The sequence below is a fragment of the Suillus paluster genome (assembly GCF_016628075.1).
Source record: "Suillus paluster strain FC165 chromosome Unknown EDB91scaffold_10, whole genome shotgun sequence".
NCBI lineage: Eukaryota > Fungi > Basidiomycota > Agaricomycetes > Boletales > Suillaceae > Suillus > Suillus paluster.
The window spans coordinates 48,515-65,722 of record NW_024537570.1 but is presented as its reverse complement, the minus strand read 5'-3'; the positions used below and the strand labels follow the sequence as shown (position 1 = coordinate 65,722).

The 17,208-nt window shown below is 48.7% G+C and overlaps 4 protein-coding genes across 4 annotated transcripts; 3 read left to right on the top strand and 1 right to left on the bottom strand.

Moving 5' to 3' along the window:
* Window positions 1-690: 690 nt before the first annotated feature.
* On the top strand, window positions 691-4,926 carry EDB91DRAFT_1114698 (uncharacterized protein). Its single transcript, XM_041317904.1, has 17 exons — window positions 691-1,149; window positions 1,205-1,229; window positions 1,310-1,549; window positions 1,611-1,852; window positions 1,911-1,983; window positions 2,037-2,062; window positions 2,116-2,194; window positions 2,250-2,306; window positions 2,367-2,415; window positions 2,477-2,518; window positions 2,568-2,603; window positions 2,666-3,053; window positions 3,145-3,536; window positions 3,589-3,828; window positions 3,885-4,055; window positions 4,163-4,328; window positions 4,392-4,926. The coding sequence occupies exons 1-17, from the start codon at window positions 1,053-1,055 to the stop codon at window positions 4,748-4,750; spliced, it is 2,682 nt and encodes an 893-aa protein (XP_041180292.1). The 5' UTR covers window positions 691-1,052; the 3' UTR covers window positions 4,751-4,926.
* Window positions 4,927-4,940: 14 nt separating this feature from the next.
* EDB91DRAFT_1218892 (UbiA prenyltransferase family) lies at window positions 4,941-6,376 on the bottom strand (the record flags this gene model as incomplete). The annotated part of the gene is made up of 8 exons (XM_041320870.1): window positions 4,941-5,183; window positions 5,239-5,459; window positions 5,521-5,573; window positions 5,627-5,710; window positions 5,758-5,859; window positions 5,907-6,024; window positions 6,085-6,237; window positions 6,292-6,376. The coding sequence occupies 8 exons, from the start codon at window positions 6,374-6,376 to the stop codon at window positions 5,103-5,105; spliced, it is 897 nt and encodes a 298-aa protein (XP_041180291.1). The 3' UTR covers window positions 4,941-5,102.
* A 4,209-nt stretch (window positions 6,377-10,585) lies between these two features.
* Window positions 10,586-12,895, top strand: EDB91DRAFT_1114683 (laccase). Its single transcript, XM_041317903.1, has 12 exons — window positions 10,586-10,724; window positions 10,776-10,906; window positions 10,962-10,990; window positions 11,043-11,117; window positions 11,171-11,198; window positions 11,252-11,489; window positions 11,519-11,989; window positions 12,039-12,059; window positions 12,113-12,261; window positions 12,313-12,336; window positions 12,385-12,449; window positions 12,499-12,895. Exons 1-12 carry the CDS (start codon window positions 10,704-10,706, stop codon window positions 12,582-12,584), a joined length of 1,338 nt encoding a protein of 445 aa, XP_041180290.1. The 5' UTR covers window positions 10,586-10,703; the 3' UTR covers window positions 12,585-12,895.
* A 1,477-nt stretch (window positions 12,896-14,372) lies between these two features.
* On the top strand, window positions 14,373-17,041 carry EDB91DRAFT_1114677 (laccase). The gene is made up of 12 exons (XM_041317902.1): window positions 14,373-14,604; window positions 14,657-14,708; window positions 14,757-14,825; window positions 14,877-15,037; window positions 15,091-15,164; window positions 15,219-15,246; window positions 15,297-16,023; window positions 16,072-16,092; window positions 16,141-16,289; window positions 16,339-16,362; window positions 16,412-16,476; window positions 16,531-17,041. Exons 1-12 carry the CDS (start codon window positions 14,441-14,443, stop codon window positions 16,641-16,643), a joined length of 1,647 nt encoding a protein of 548 aa, XP_041180289.1. The 5' UTR covers window positions 14,373-14,440; the 3' UTR covers window positions 16,644-17,041.
* The last annotated feature ends 167 nt before the right edge of the window (window positions 17,042-17,208 follow it).

Sequence of the window (17,208 nt, the reverse complement as noted above, 5' to 3'; positions counted from 1 at the left end):
GAGCGTTCGGATGGTGTTTTGTTACCCTCCGACGCTATGCACCCTGCTGCTTCTTATCACGCGTGGTAACCGTTACAAGCACCCCAGGGCGTTCCAAAACCACGCATGCCATCGTCCCAAGTCTTACCCAGATCTGTAGACCGCTCCCTAGAACGACCCTGGGGCATCGACGGTTTTTCACTGCGATATAAGCTAGCACTTGTCGCGGTCTCGATGCCTCAGAGGTACGCAGACGCGTGGTATATCTGCTCGGGATCGAGTCAGTACAATGTTTATTTAAATTGTCCTACAAATTGTGGCGTAGGGCGTGACCTTGACTGTCGACATGATGGTTTGGAGGACGAACATCAATCATCTGGCTGATCTCTTTGGCTGAAGAAATACATTTGGAGAGCCTAACGGTTCGTATTCTTATTACCACCGTCAACTAATCCTTGGTAATGCCAGCGTTTCAGTTGCAGTATGAGTGGTCCTAGAAACGCCACTTGTCATCCGGGACCTTCCACCCTTTTGGATGAGAATATGATGACGATAATGCTGCGTGCACAGGTTGCACACCAGGAACGTGGCTCGTCTTGCTGTGGTTTGAGCTTACTTCCATCAGGAATTCTGCAAGTGTGAGATCTGTTGTATATCTACGTTGTATCATATATCAATACCAGATTTATTGTGACGGGGCCCGAGTGACCTTCTTCACTGTGTTTGCTTACACCACAAGTGTGACAACTCCCCCGTCGTCGACAGTACGGCTGGACCATACGTGGCCTGGCGTAAGCAGACCTGCCACGTCGAATTGCTATTAGTCCATGAACCAGCCGCCGGTTTGAAATTTGCTCATTTCCTTTGCTGGTTCGACCCGGTCATCACTAGTACTAGCAAGTACCGTCACCTCTCCTACTGCGCTCTAGATCAACCATTCGGTTTCATTCAAACGTTCCCAAGTTTTACTTATTACTGCAGTACTACATATACTTTCTGTTTCTCGAATTAGAGCATTCAGGTAACCGCCTGAACAGTACTGTCAAGGTCAACCTTGACTTTGCCTAGACACGATGGTTAGGACGCGACAGTGGGGGCCAGTGTCGTCTCTGCTCGCGCTAACACCCCTGCTCATTGGTTTACCATGGCTTGCATTGAAGCACCAATTTTGTACGTGTTCTAGTCTTCAATTCGACATTGTGAACTCATTTTTTCACCCCACCAGCGTTACCCACTCCCATTGTAGATCAGTACGTTTTCCTTACTGTCTCCACACGAATCAAGGCTAATTGACAACTCTTAACTCTTTGCCTGTCAAACCTACCACCAGATATGACCCCATCACATCACTCCCTCAGCTCTCTGAAACGACAATTCTCGAATATGCAAAGTACCTATCAGAGGACATCGGATATCGCACGCCTGGCACGCGCGAACATGCCCTAGCAGATGCATGGATGACCCAGAAAGCTTACCAGCTCAAGGAGGAGTGCGAGCGTGTCGTAGCAGCCCAACCTGGCCGTAAACTCCAGTGTGAGGTGTGGAGGCAAGAAGGCAGTGGTAGTCATCGGTGTGTCATCCAAATTCTCTCTTCAACAAGCCTTCCATTTCTTATGTTGCTTGGCGGGCAGCTTCGATATGATGGCCGCGCGGCTGTACAAGCGTTATGTCAACCTGAGCAACATCATCATCCGCCTCAGCGATGGCACCGACCAGGGAAAAGCTGATGCCGTCCTTGTGAACTCTCATCTCGATAGTACCCTTCCTAGTCCAGGCGCTGCAGATGATGCGCTCGCGGTTGGCGTGATGATCGAGTGCGTGCGGGTGCTGGTAAATACCCCTGGGTGGGAGCCAAAGCATGCAGTTATATTTTGTGAGTCTTTGTTAATCGTCGATGCAATGCGGTGGTATCTGTATTAATGCGGTCGCAGTATTCAACAACGCGGAAGAGTCCCTTCAGGATGGGTCGCATCTCTTTTCGACGCAGCATCCCACTGCATCTACGTACGTTCCGCGCTTATATCTCCCATTGCATTCCACCTTACATTACTCTTCAGTGTCCGTGCCGTCGTCAATTTGGAAGGTTAGCTGTTTGCATGTATTACATAAATTCATGCGGCTAATACGTGCCTGTAGCTGCTGGCACCGCAGGCCCTGAACTTCTGTTCCAGGCGACGTCCCATGAGATGATTCAGGCGTATTCACATGTGCCTCGGTGAGTTTTACCTACTTGTTCGCTTTTGGGCCAGCGCTAATGCAGATGCACACAGACCATACGGAACGATCTTCGCCAATGAGATCTTCAGCTCGGGCGTGCTACTCTCTGAGTGTGTCTTTATTTTCCCCTTGTATTTTGCTGCACTAACATGCATGCCCTTGGCTATAAGCACTGATTTCCGGCAGTTCGAGTATTACTTGAACGTCACCGGACTTGACGTACGTCCGACGTTTCTCTGCTTGTTTCATCGATAAGTTCCAAAGCTAATGCACTTCACAGATGGCAGTTGTGGGTAACAGCTATATGTACCACATGCGCGGGGTATGTAGCCTGTACCAACTGAATACCGGGACATACTAAAGTGCTGCAGGACCTGGTGGAAAACATCGAAGCAGGCGTTGCACAGGTTTGTTCTCCAGACCCCTTACCTACTGACTCTCGAACGGATTCTCACCTCCCTCACTCTAGCACATGGCCGAAAACACATTTGCACTCGTCAAGCACCTCACCTCGTCAGCCTCACCCCTCCCAGGGCTCGCGTCAGGCTACGGCCGCCCTCGCACCGTCTTTTTCGCATACCTCGGGGTATTCTTCGTGTACTCGTTCCGCACAGCTGAAGTCCTGTACTCGCTGCTTTTCATTGCCAGTTGTGTGCTTGTTAAAAGTGCTGGTGGGCCGAGTGCGAGAGGTGCGACGATGGTGAAGGCGTTGTTTGCTGTGGCCTTTGGGGCGCTGGGCGCACTTGTTGGAGCGAATGTTGTGGCGTTTGTGATGCAACGGGTGTTGGGCCGGGGAATGAGCTGGTTTAAGGGCGAGTTTGAACCATTGATATTGTATGGCCCTGCGGCGATGTGTGGTAAGTGTTTTATCCGAGTGCCCTAGAATTTGTTCATTTTCTTTCGTTCCCTCGTCCTGTCATCATGACTCACACAAACCGTTCTCCACAGGTGCCCTCCTAACTCAGTTGCCTTTTGCTCCGATCCCTGAAAAAGCGCTCCTGCACGCACAGCTCCTTGCATATGCGTTCCTGGCTGCAGCAGGGCAGCTCGCCGGTGTCGGATCAAGTGCGGTATTCTTCCTCAGCGCATTGTCGACGTTTGGGGCCTTATCTGTCGATCGAGTGACTACCTACTTGAGTGCTTCCGATGTAACGATGAACAAGGCGGAAAAGATGCAAGACGGAGATGCGAAAACTGCGAAGGATGGGAATAAAAAGGTGGTCAATGCGGAGGACAAGGACGGCTTTGTGAGCCTGTGGACATATGCTCTAGGCCAAACCATCCCGCTGTTGACGGGAACTCAGCTGACGGCTGCGACTTTGGTCGTGTTCGTGCCGCTGGTAAGTGGTTTTATTTTGCTTGTGGTTTTCTTTTCACACACGTCCCTCACAGACTGGTCGCATTGGCTCTGAAGCTCCAGCAGAACACATCATCGCTTCCATCGCGGCGGTCCTAGGCGCTTACACGCTTAATCTCACCACACCCTTCGCTCATCGATTTGGTCTTCCAGCTCTGCGCAAAGCAGTCATAATTTCGCTCCTTGGAGTGGGCGTAGTGATGGCAGTGTTTGCGAAGAAGGATGTGTTTGATAAAAGTCATCAAAAGAGGTTGTTCGTTCTTCACAAGGAGGATGTAAGTGCCATTTCCCATGCGAGGTGTTTATAAAGGAAACTGAGCGCGTATGGCAGCTGAACACACGGGAGCAGCATCTCCATATTGCAGCTGCAGATGGCGCGCCTGGTTTTGATGAGCTCGCACATGACATTACGACACGCTTCGGCGCAGACGGGGTACCACCTAAGGCTGTCGTCATGGACGACTGGAATAGTGATTGGGATACGTTATATCCGTTTTCAGCGGTGAGACTTTGAATGTTCAGTTTTTATGGTGCAGAGATGCTGATTAGTATGGGTTGTTGATTTGCGGTTGGATACGGCGTTTTGGGCATATTTGAAACGCTGTGCAGTTCCTCTCCCCGTATAAGATTGACTTGCCTCTGGACCCTGCGTACGACGCGCCGTGGCCGCCAGCAGAGCAGTTCATAGTGTCGGCTGTCAATGATACCCTTGATGAGACTAAAGGCACGAGGAGTTTGACATTGAAGATCGATCACCCGGGGATAATGTGGACTGGTGAGTCCTACTCCTTATGTTAGTTCACCTTGGCGTCGCATGGACTAAACTCTACTGCTACAGTGATTGCATTCGACGCGCAGGTACTAGAATGGACGCTAGATAACAACCCCCCAGAGGAATATGCAAGACACCACATCAAAGAGGCTTCATTCTACGGGACAGACGTCTGGACGGTGGACATGACGATTAAGTGGCCATCTCCCCCGAATGCACACCCCAAATCATCCGATGTGGGCGGGCTGAAGGTAGACTTCATCGGGATCCAGGAGAAGCGAATGTGGCCCGCGAAAAAGGCTGAGGCAGATGGGAGTCAGGCGATGAAGCTGTTTAGGGAGTTTGATGCATGGTTGGATGAGAAGACGGGTGGGAGTGTGGATGCGTTGTTGATGGGGTGTGTCAGTGGGCAGGTGGTCGTGTAGGTTGGGCCGGGTAAGGAATAGATGACGATGAGTTAGATCGTCGTTGTAACCGCCATAAAATCCATCGATTTCTCCTTTCTTTGGGATGAAAATACCAAGCTATAGGTGATGCGTTTGCATTCGGTCATGATATTTTAGATATTATCAGTAAGTACACCTCATGATTCATGGTGATACTCTTTGTAAGACGGGTATTGATATAATGATTCCTGGTGCGCTACTCTTTGTCAGATGGGTATTGATATAACGATTCCTCTATCAGATAGTCAAAACATAACAAAACAGAAACACATAAAAGCCTAGGTTATCCAGTGGGAACGGTTTGAATTCTCGGCGTTGAAGAAGTGTATCCTTAACCGGTTAGGGACGCAAGTTTGAAGTAGTGGTCTACGACCAATCCAGCGCAGACCATCGCCGCGCCGTGGCGACCTGCCTGGAGTACAACACGACATCAAATTAGCGCACGGAGATATGACAATTAGCCGTACCATGAATTTCTTCCAGCTATCTTTGGGATCATTATGATCAAACGACCATACGTGCCAGAGACAGAGCAGGAACGGTGCAATAACACTGATCACGTAAAACGGGAGATGCTGGTCGTTTAAGTACCCAGCATACAAAAGGGACGCAAAGAAGGTCACATCAAACAAACTCAACGCAGGACGAATGCCTTCGCCCAGACGAACCGCCATGGACTTTACCCCGGCTTCCTCGTCGTACTTCTTGTCCTGAAATGATATAATCAGTACGACACGCCTCCGCGAAACCTTCCAGTCGATTCATCTGGCATGCGTAAATGGTGTCGTAGATACATGTCCAGCTACAGAGGCATTGTCACCAACTCAGAAAACAACCGCCGTGCTCCGCACTTACCAGCAGGACGCGGTTGCAACGCTCAGGATCATATCCCAATTGAACTGACCCGTCGTTGCAACCCAAGTGAATGGAACTGCCCAACTAATAACAAACCCTTGGGACCAATCAGACCGTATACTCCTCCATACAAAAAAGGGATACCGAGGAACAAAGAAGTCCAGTACATCCAGCGCTTCGTCAGTGGATACATCCCGCCACCAGCAGGGAGCATAACAACACCGAGTGTGAAGCTAAAGACAGTCAGAGAAGTGTGAAGATTTTTGAATGAACTACCCACCCCGTGGTGCCAACAGTCGAAAACATGTAAAAGATGGCAGCAACGAGGACCGCCAGAAGAATTGAAGCTTCGGTTCTGGTGACAGCTCCCGATGCGATTGGTCGGCCTTTCGAGCGTTCTGTTCCATAGTGAACAGCGTCAATAGACCAGCAAGAGTCAGGACTGAACTGAGACGTACCAATTTTGCGATCGAAGTCGCGGTCAAGCATGTCATTTATGACACAGCCAGCGCTGTGTATCAGTGTGCCCAGCAATGCATAAAATAAGATATTTTTCGCGACGTCGTGCATGGGCAATGCCAGACGATAGGCTGCCGACAGGAAGCTCCAAGCTAGGTATATATGATGAGTTACAATCAATGAACAAGTAGTACGTTTCCTCTTACCGAAGGGCCAAAAGTTGAAGTCGCTCCCCACTGGGAACCAGTGGAGCCTGGTGAGCTCGAACAATGATCTTGCCTTGGAGGGCATGGAGACAAGTTGGTAAAGTGGAGAAAAAATTAGAATGTCAGTGGGTGACCCGTTGAACACCAGCTCATTTTTTATATCTATGCGTAGCTAATAGCCCAATGCGTCACAGTGGGTGTTGCGACGTCATACTCGAATGTCAGTAAATCGATAGTGCGATAGTAGGAATACTAGGTCATGGACCCATAAGCAAGAATTAGCACCAGCTTGTAGCTTACGACCCTCTTAGTCAGGTCATGGCGAGTACTGACAACATTGTATGAACGCCATCGCGCTTAGCGAAGGAGAGCACATAGGGGACTCTCAATGCTGAGCGGCAATACATACTAGATGTCGGCCAACTCCTCGGATTGTGTGATTAATCGATTTTGGAATGTTGCTGCCAGCCAATACGCGCTGTGTTAACACAAGCTTAGCTGGGACTGCTTAGCTGCAGTCTCCACTAGACAGACCATTGTGACATAGACGTTCAAGCTGTAATGAAGAGCCACGGGCCTTTCCGTTCGTCCCATTTTGGATGTACCATATTCGGCTTATAATTTTAAAGTTGCTTCTCGCAGCTTCTGCCTCTTTCCCTACTACTACTTAGTACCTCACTACTCAGCCACCACCTTCCCTCACCAGCCAGCCAGCGCACTTCCACACCAGCCAGCATCTCATAGCTGAGACTCTCACATGCACCTTTTCTGTGCCTTCTGGTGTCGATGATGAGCACTGGCGCTGCGAAGGCGCCCATAACTCCCCAATGCACTACCTCCGCTCTTCTGATAGGCATCAAGGCGAGAATGAACAAGGGGCATTGCTACAATTAATAGGTTCGATTAAGAAGTTGATCGGAAAGGAGAAGAACAGCCACAATTTGTCTCTTTTCTAAATCCTCTATAACTCGGAAATACATCAGGCGTTCTAGGAATATCTAGGGTATAGCTCAACGCCCTCATTATTGCGGAGATAACGACATTGATTCTACGTTCCATTGTTGCCTTCGGGATTGCAAATTTCCAAGCAAATGGCGCAAGGTCGCTGGACGCGACGAACGCTTTAAACTTCAAGGATCAAGGCCTAACACCTTGCACTGACGACTCATTGCATTCAAAACATTCGGGTAAGATCCAATACTTAAAATGATGAAAGGATAGTATAATGACGGCCGGCTCGGAGGCAATTGACATCGTCCGAATCATGAGCGCTGCAACTCCGAGTGCAGGATAAGGACTCTTGATCGGGCCGGGCCGGTAAGAGTACTGAGGATGCACGACACCGTGATAACCTACCTCCACGGGTTGTGTGCCATGGCCCTATGCGACCGCGCACGGGAGATTGGGTCCTCATTGACCGGAAGGACACATGTACACCGCGTAACTAAGTGCGCGTGCCCTCCACCGGGGTGGTTAGCCAATGTCACATTTTGCTGACCTCGTCATTGCGAACGGCTCGTTCGCCACATTCAGAACTTCCGTCGGACAATGAAGGGACTCCCGTAGCCCAAGTATGACGAGATAATGACTACATGCCAATGGCGGGTAACATCGTATGATCATATCGTATTACAGCAGAGTTCGATTGTGTTTAATTTGGGAACGTTGCTATACAGTGTACGTATGTCAGCGAAGGATCCGCTCAAGGTTTGACATCCCATGGAGGTCGAGAAGAACATGAAATGGCATGCACAAGAAGTATAGTTTCAAGTTTCAACTCAGAGATAGATTGGGGTCTGAATCACTTACGTGGGTATGGTAACTAAAAGTTGTTCCGGGAAAGTACTGGGCGTTTGGTTAGAATTTCATATTCGCTCGTATTCGCCTTGCCGAGCCTCTGCCCTGGCCCGTGTGATGTGGAACACCTGATGTACCAGAAGATTGGATCAGTCTCACCATTGAATTAAACACACGAGGACCGTTTAGACGCCCCGCATTATGTAACTGGGGGATGAATGACTCTGCCAGATTTTTGTTCCGTTCCCACTGGGAGCCAGTTGTCCATGAAATCATGCAACGACGCACCGGCTGAGGCGACATCGCTGATGGAAGAAAAAAATCAGGGTCGGGAAATTCACCGCCACGGAGTAAACTAATGTCAGGAAGCACTCTATCGCCATAGAGTCTTCTAGACAATAGGCATGTGACAAAACATGGATACGGCAGTGACATCTCTGAGGAGATACCGAAGTGAGGTTCCAGCATGCGAGGTCCGACCATAGCAGAGTAGAGAACAAGTAACATCAAGCAGAGGCGGAACATTGAATTTGGTGTGGAAACTTCAAGAGAAAATATTAGTGTATGTGCCAAATTCCAGAGGGTTAGTTCTTTGCGCATCTAGCGGAAAATGATCCGCTGAACTTGGGTCTCTTGACGCCATGAACGACAGAAGAACAAGATGCCACTGTGATACTTACAATTCGTACAGGCAAAGCTGCCCCATCGTGACGGATATTCGGAACGTCGAGGCTTTGGTTAGACTGGGGGAAAAGGAAGGCTTTTATTGATATAATGCGGAGTCAGGGTGTTTTGATGTCATGGATGGTGGGGAGAGCATGGTAGCGATGCGGTTTCTTGAGTGGACTGGACTGGGTGTTGGTCGATGGCACTATAGGTACAGCAGGCAGTCACAGGAGGAAGAGAAACAATAATCGCAGGAACACATTGAAGTTCTAGTTTCGTGAGCGACGCTCCGGGATTGAGAAAACACACTGGGCAACGGGTTGACTCTCTGATCAAATTCAAGTACCAGCACTCCGACAGCGAACTCCGACCGTATCTGAGAGTACTAGTGAAGTTCAGCCTGACAACCACTGTGAATATATTGCATCTAACTGGAGAAGACCTAAGGCACCTCATACTATGACCACTTGATGGCAAACCACTAGTCACCGGTCACCGCCCACCACCAATGTTCGATGCTGTATTAATTATTTTTTGAAATTGAGTAGAACAAGTCTTAGTCGTGCAAGGCCCTGGCCTTTGTCAATAAACCCGGATCAGTAACATTTAGATATACTAGCGCTACTAGCCTAGTACATACAGGGCCTAGGGGCATACTCTGTCGAGTTTAGTGTGCCGTGCGAGTCGGGCGGTGAAAGGGCCATCGCAAATCGTTGAACTAAAAGGACGACGCGAAGCGCCCTTATTTATTACCTTGCTTGCGAGGTGTCATAGTATGCCTGAACCTGTGATCAACACATTGATACGTTGGAGTATGAGCCAGAAAACAGAACGAGCATTAAACGACTGCGTTTCGACTCAGAAGGTAAAACAAGTTGCAGCTCTGCTGATATATACTATAGTGACATATCCATCATTGCAATCCGACATACGTCACCTGACCTGCGCCCTGGTACCGGTTTGCTCACTAATGAGTACTAGTCTGTACTAGTGCATCTCGACCAACCGCCACTACTACATAATCAGATCTCAGAACTAACGGCCTCAGCAACGTAACACACAAGTCTACACAAGTATTCAAGATTTTGTCCGCGTCGTTTGATGCGAGGTATATGTCTTGCTCCGCCGAAAGAGCGGACCGTAACAGCAGGTTTCAAATCTGGCTGTTTCGTTCACCGTGTTCATTCCACTGGTCTGATGAGATCAAATCATCGCGCACATGATATACCGCTGGTACGTCACTTGTGACACGTCATGATTCCTTCTGTCTTCGTTTTGATTCGGACCAACCAATCTAAACAAAAACCAGGACATTAAATTTTACAATGTGCACCGCTTGTCCTTTTGCGCATCCAGAGTGGTCTGTGGCTCTAGCAACCCGAAGGCTCCGCCCCTCCGACTCATCAACCTAGTCCGACGTCTCACTGCCAATCACCGGCTAATCACTCATTCTAACCGCGGATATAAGAAGTCAGTACACAAGCTGTCTATTCCGTTACTTTCGAGTTGACCTCCACGTCTGCCGCCAGGGTTCACCAGCATAGTTTATGACATCCTGCTCATAATGTTTCTCCGTACTGTCCTCGTTTACTGTTTTCTTGCCTCGTCACGTGCAGTGTCGGTGAATTCAAGATCTAACTCAGAACTCTTGCAACGCTCGCCGCCTAGTGCCCCCCCGTCCACCATCCCGCCTGTCACTGAACTTAATATTGTTAATAGGGTGATCGCGCCCGACGGCTTTCCACGGTCGTGAGTTAATGCCTACATGTTCCCTTATGCTTCTACATCTTTCTCCTGTACAGGGCTACACTTGCAGGAGGAATTTTTCCTGGTCCTCTCATCAAGGGGCAGAAGGTTCGCGGCAGCATTCTTATTCCCATCTGACGCTGATTATTTCCAAGAATGACAATTTTTCCATCAATGTCGTGAACCAATTGTGGGACGAAAGCATGCCTAGATCGACGAGCGTAGTACGTGCTGTACTCTTTCTGTCACTGCAAGGTCGCTGATACAATTCAAAGCATTGGCACGGCATCCGACAAAAGAAGACAAACTGGGCAGATGGCACCTCGTTCATCACTCAGTGTCCGATCCCTCCAAATGGCTCTTTCCTCCACCAATTTAGCACATTCAACCAGACTGGAACTTATTGGTTTGTGCTCCCAATTTTCCATGGAGGAGGAATACTAAGGCTTTTTGTACGATAGGTATCACTCGCATTTTTCCACCCAGTACTGTGAGTGTACCCAATTATCTATACAACCTTGGCTACATAGCTTTACGTGTAGGCGATGGTCTTAGAGGACCATTTGTCATATATGACCCTGAGGATCCACACAGAGACTTGTATGACGTAGATGATGGTCCGTATCTTTGCTTTCATGTTGAAGCCGAACATTGACCAGTCTTTGTACAGAGAGTACAGTAATCACGCTTTCCGACTGGTACGAGTTGGCTTGTCAGCCTTTTGCATTCCAAATCTTACAAGTACCTTCAGGTACCACGATCCTTCGACTCAGTTAAATAAGATTTCCGGCGCCGTCAGCAATAACTCCACCCTCATCAATGGTTTAGGACGCTACCCTGGCGGGCCCATGTCACCTCTTTCCGTCATTAATGTCGAGCAGGGCATGCGTTACCGGTTCCGCGTAATCGGTCTTTCTTGTGACCCCTCGTTTAACTTCACTATCGATGGTCATACTATGACGATTATCGAAGCTGATGGCGTCGAAACTGTCCCTGCTGATGGTGGATTCACTTCCAGGTGCTCGCTGGCCAGCGCTACTCTGTCGTCGTCCACGCGAATCAGCCTGTGGATAATTACTGGGTTCGCGCATTATCCAACCTTCCAAATCAAACGTTTGCAGGCGGCTTGAATCAAGCCATCTTCAGGTACAACGGTGCGCCCTATGAAGATCCTACGAGCTCCCCTGGACCTGTTACCATGCTATTCGATGAAGCAAAACTTGCGTCTTTGAATAGCATTCCGGTCCCCGGTGTCCCTGAGATCGGCAAAGCAGACGTCAGCATCAACCTCGTTGCCGGTAGCGTCAATGGCCTCTTCACGATGAACAATGTTTCGTACCATAACCCTCCAACACCAATTCTGTTGCAAATGCTCAGTGGAGCTCAACACCCCTCGGATTTGCTACCGAAGGGAAGCGTATACGAGCTTCCCCCGAACAAGGTAATTGAGATCACCATACCCGAGACAGGCGCAGCTCCCGGCGGAGCAGTGAGTACGTCCTAGTGCTTTTCATTCCTATTACTCAGCATCATTCTAGCATCCTATGCACCTTCACGGAGTGCGTCGTTCTTTCGTTTTATTTGTCATTACCCGGTCTAATGCACCTGACAGCACAATTTTGCCGTCGTTAGAGTTGCGGGCAACAGTACGCCAAACTTCGTCAACCCAATCTGGAGAGACACCGTAAGTATGGGAACGCAAGGGGATAACGTGACTATTCGTTTTGTCACGGACAATGCTGGACCATGGTTCTTCCATTGGTGAGCATATATTCTCGTTCCATGGTACACCTCTCATGACGTGTTTTTCAGCCACATTGACTTCCATTTGAAAAGGTATGTATGCGGAAGTAATGTGTGAGCCGTAACCTGACTTCTCTCTAGCGGCTTTGCGGTGGTCATGGCGGAAGCTCGGAATCAACTTGCTGAGGTCAACGCGACCATTCCAGGTATGGACGCCATACTAGTTGCCCCAAGCAAGCTAACTGATATTTCTAGCGGCTTGGGCCTCGCTGTGTCCTCCTTCAAACGAGCCATACGCTCAAGCAAACTTGGGTACCTTCAATACGAGCACACTCACATGATACTGCGCTATCATCGGGCGTTCACTCTTCAAGTGCAACTGCTTCTGCACAATATACCCTCTTTTAATCGGCCCATCTGGTCTTTCGAAAGTTCTGTTACATCTACGCAATGCTCCTTCATGTCCTAATGATTGTTGTTGAACATTTTCAGCGCTTTCTTTGGATTCCTCCCTTTTAAAAGTTTGTACCCTGTCTATATAGATTATGTATTTGGGCGTGCGAGGCATGTAATATGGCTGTATAATACAACCATGCTGTGCTATCTCTACTATCTAAGGGGGTAATGCATTACTATTATGATCAGATTGAGCATTCAGTCTAGTGCCTATGGCAGTGCGTTCACCGGTACGACATAGACGACCGAGTCTAAGGTAGCTTTGCTGTCAATTGGCAAGCTGATAGCCGCGCTACCCCAGCAACGTGCTAGTCGCCGGGCATAGTTCCGACGGGTACGTATGCGAGCTCAAATGAACAAGGCAAGCTAGTAGTGAATTGGCGATGCTGCAGGATGATAGATCAGATCAGTCTAATCAGCGTTGAGTTGACGAAGATCCTATCTGTTTGCATAAAGTATATTTGATACCCATGGGGCTGGTCAGTGCAAACGTTTATACACATACACCATTAATTACCGCACCCCTTCACCAATTAGACAAACATTCGAAATCACCACTTTCAGCTGTGGGTGGACCACCCATCAATGATGCGGGATGGCTTGAGTCACGTACCTTGCGTTGCAAAGTCCGAAATCCATTGACAGGTACAGCCCGGTAAGTAGTGACTTACTAGACGTCAGAAACGTGCGATCCGAGAGCTACGGTTGCCAGGAGCAGCTAGCGTGGAGGAATGTGCCTTACAGACTTCTGCAAATCATGTCTAGACACGGCATAGTGGACATGGCTACAGCGCTGCCTGTCATTTAATTTTTGCACCACTTAGACGCCAGCTAATAATTGCGTGAGTCCAAACAGATTGGCAGCAAGATGCCCACCTGCACGGTCAGCAGATTGACCGCGGAGGCGGTCCCATCAATGAGTGAGAGTCCCAGGTAACCCAACATTTGAGTTAAAGTTATTGAAGCTCTAGTAGCACCCGAAGGATAATATTTGGCAAGCAAGGTGTCATGACCTGGGTATCTTTAAAACTCATAGGGTTCAATCAACAAGACACAGGAGCAGCATGTGAAGAGCACTGAGCAGTACACACACTCCAACTTGCTGGTAAGTACTTAGTAGTACTAGTTGAAGATTTCAAGAAACAAGACGCGAATGACGTCACGCGATGGCCATGTTGTGCCATATTATATTAGCCTCACAGCGTGCAGGTCAATTCCCCCAGATTTCCCCTCTTCAGGCTCTTCTGCACCTCTTCAAATTCATACTTGAAGTTCTAGAACGAGATAAGCGCTCCCTCCGAGTTCCCTTGGATCCATGCCACCTGTCATTTCCTTCTTTTTGGTACGTCTTGTTGGAGGCCGTGCCCTCTATCACTGCCGCGTCTACTAGTAAGCCGTGCCTTTAACGACGGCCGCGTGCACTGCAAAACAGGAACACACAGATTGACCTGACTCCGATCGGAGTCCTCCGTCGCTTTATATCCCAAATGCGGCTTAGTGCAATATTCTCGTCATGTTGCGAACGACGACTAACCACAGACATATTAATCTAATACCTATGTCTACAGTTCTTGAGTACTGAGTGATTGACGGCACAGAGACCAAGGTTGCACAATGCAGGGCCCGGCCCCCCGGCGTCGCTACTTAGCCTCAGGCGCTATAAAGTCGATGACCAGGTACTTGTACTTGGTCTCGGCCCTCCTTTCCCATATCTATTGCAATTGGTCTGCTTTGTTGTAGTATGTATTTTTTGATATTGATTGCATTCGCATTACTTCCGACGGCATTCACTGCATCCATTGTCTCTCGATCACAATCATATCCCCTCACTTCTAGGTCATTGGGACCCACCACTAATCTGACTATCACCAATAAAGTTATTGCACCAGATGGATTTTCACGTTCGTAAGTGCTCTCTATATCCCTTTGTGTATCCAATAGTCTTATGATCCACGAGGACAACACTTGCTGGAGGAACATTTCCTGGTCCTCTGATCCGAGCCAACAAGGTACTGGTTTCTACCTGCATCCTCTACGTGTTTCTCAAGAATAGTCAGGGAGACCACTTCGCTATAAATGTAGTGAACAAGCTGGACGACGACTCTATGCTCAAAAGCACCAGCGTTGTGAGTGACGCGATCTACCTGTTATTTTTCTGTAGCTCAACGTCACTGCAGCATTGGCATGGGCTGTTCCAGAATGAAACTAACAATGCAGATGGTGTTTCATTCGTCACACAGTGCCCCATTGCACAAAACGGCTCATTTCTTCACTCCTTTGACGTTCCGAATCAGGCTGGCACATACTGGTACCACAGCCATTATTCCACGCAGCAATGGTTTGTCGACTTAAAGTTTCCCAACAAGATATTTATGAGACCCTGATATCCAGTGATGGCCTCCGCGGCCCTTTAGTCATCTACGATCCTAATGACCCCCTGTCTTATTTGTATGATATTGATGACGGTAAGTGCATGAAGCCATGATCATGATATTTAAATAAAATCATCCCCTCCCCAGAGAACACAGTTATCACTATTGCCGACTGGTAAAGTCTCAAATCAATCCTGTAGTTGCGTCTTCGTCATCCTTTCGCAGGTACCATATCGTGGCCCCAGTTTTACGTCACATCATTGGCGTCAACGCAAATTCAACGTTAATTAATGGGCTTGGTAGATATACTAGTGGACCTAAATCTGAACTTGCCGTTGTCAATGTCGAGTATGGAAAGAGATACAGGCTGCGACTCGTTGGGATGTCCTGCAACCCCTCATTCACTTTTTCTATCGACGGACACAACCTCACTGTCATCGAAGCAGATGGTATTCTTACTGAGCCACTCTTGGTCGACTCGCTCCAGATTTTTGCTGGACAACGGTATTCTGTCGTGCTCGCAGCTGATAAGCCAGTGGACAACTACTGGCTACGCGCGCTTCCCAGTACCGTCAACTCTACATTTATCGGTGGCCTCAACTCCGCCATCCTGCGATACAAAGGTGCACCAGCTGCAGATCCGACTACGAACCACACGAATAGCACCATGCCGATGCTCGAGGTGAACCTCCATCCCCTCATTAATCCCGGCGCACCGGGGGTTCCTGAGTATGGCAGGGCAGACATCAACCTGAAGTTGGTGGCCAACAACACTGGTGGAGTGTTCTCTATCAACGGCGTTGTCTACAAGCCTCCCACGGTGCCTGTGCTTCTGCAAATCCTTAGTGGTGCGCAAGACGCCACTGATTTGATGCCTAGCGGAGACGTTATCGTGCTGGAGGCTAATAAGGTCGTGGAGCTGACCATGGTTACTGGCGGCTTCGGCGCACCCGTAAGCAATATATTTTTCATGATTTCACAGTCGCTGATGGATGTCCAGCACCCGATCCACTTGCACGGTGTTAGTCTTCTGTCTTTTCGGCGCTGAAACATGCTGACGGACATTCAGCATGCCTTTGATGTAGTACAATCCGGCGGCAGCAGTGCCTTCAACTATCTAAATCCTGTGCGCAGGGATGTTGTCTCCAGCGGTGGTGAAGATCAACAAATGATCATACGGTGGGTCACAGACAATTCCGGACCCTGGTTTTTGCACTGGCGAGTATGCCCGACTAGTTTTTCATACTGCATGCTCATCCCCCAACAGTCATATTGATTGGCACCTCGATGCGTGAGTCCTCTGAAGCTGGACTGGGTCGCTATGAAACTAACTGCCATAGTGGCTTTGCTATTGTGATGGCTGAGAGTCCTTCTGAAACTCGGAAGCACCTGAAGGGATTGCCGAGTGAGTATCGCATGGGATTTTGGTCGTACTCCGCTCATTGCAATTGTTTGCTAGCGGCCTGGGACAACCTTTGCCCCATATACAATTCACTGACACCGTCACAATTGGGGGCAGTCAACTCGTATGAAGAAGCGGCTAATATAACGTCTCTGCTTCTTCCCAATTGAAAAAGTAATTTACCAGCATGGGTGTGTCACATATTGCCGCTAGTACAGTCACTACATTTTTATATAGCACGAGAGTTTACGATTTACATGAGGAAATCATATGGCCATACTCAAGAGATTTCGCCTCGTTTGGACAAACAACCTGCCTCCGCCAGTGGCTAAGTATCCATCTGACCACCATCTCTGCACCACTCTTCATAATGCAAAGTGTTACTTTAAGATGCCGCCCGCCGCTGAAGGATAAAGAAATCAAAAGGCTCTGTACATTATGGTGGACTCAAAGAGCTCTTCCGGGTATCTTGCAGGATTGATTCCTCATGCACGTACCAAACTCATCAGTCGCGTGGTGTATCGATCGAAGGTCTAGTAATCGACGTACTTCAGCTTCCTGCCAATTACTTATGCTGCTGTACATGTACGTCCCACTAGGATGATCTTGGATCGGCGATGCCAGTTGTGTACAACTTCTCCTGCCATCGCTACTAGGTAATATAAGTACTAGATTGTGCCATGTCTTTGTTGTTCAACGTTCAATACTTGGCACTCCATCCTTATAGCATGCGCT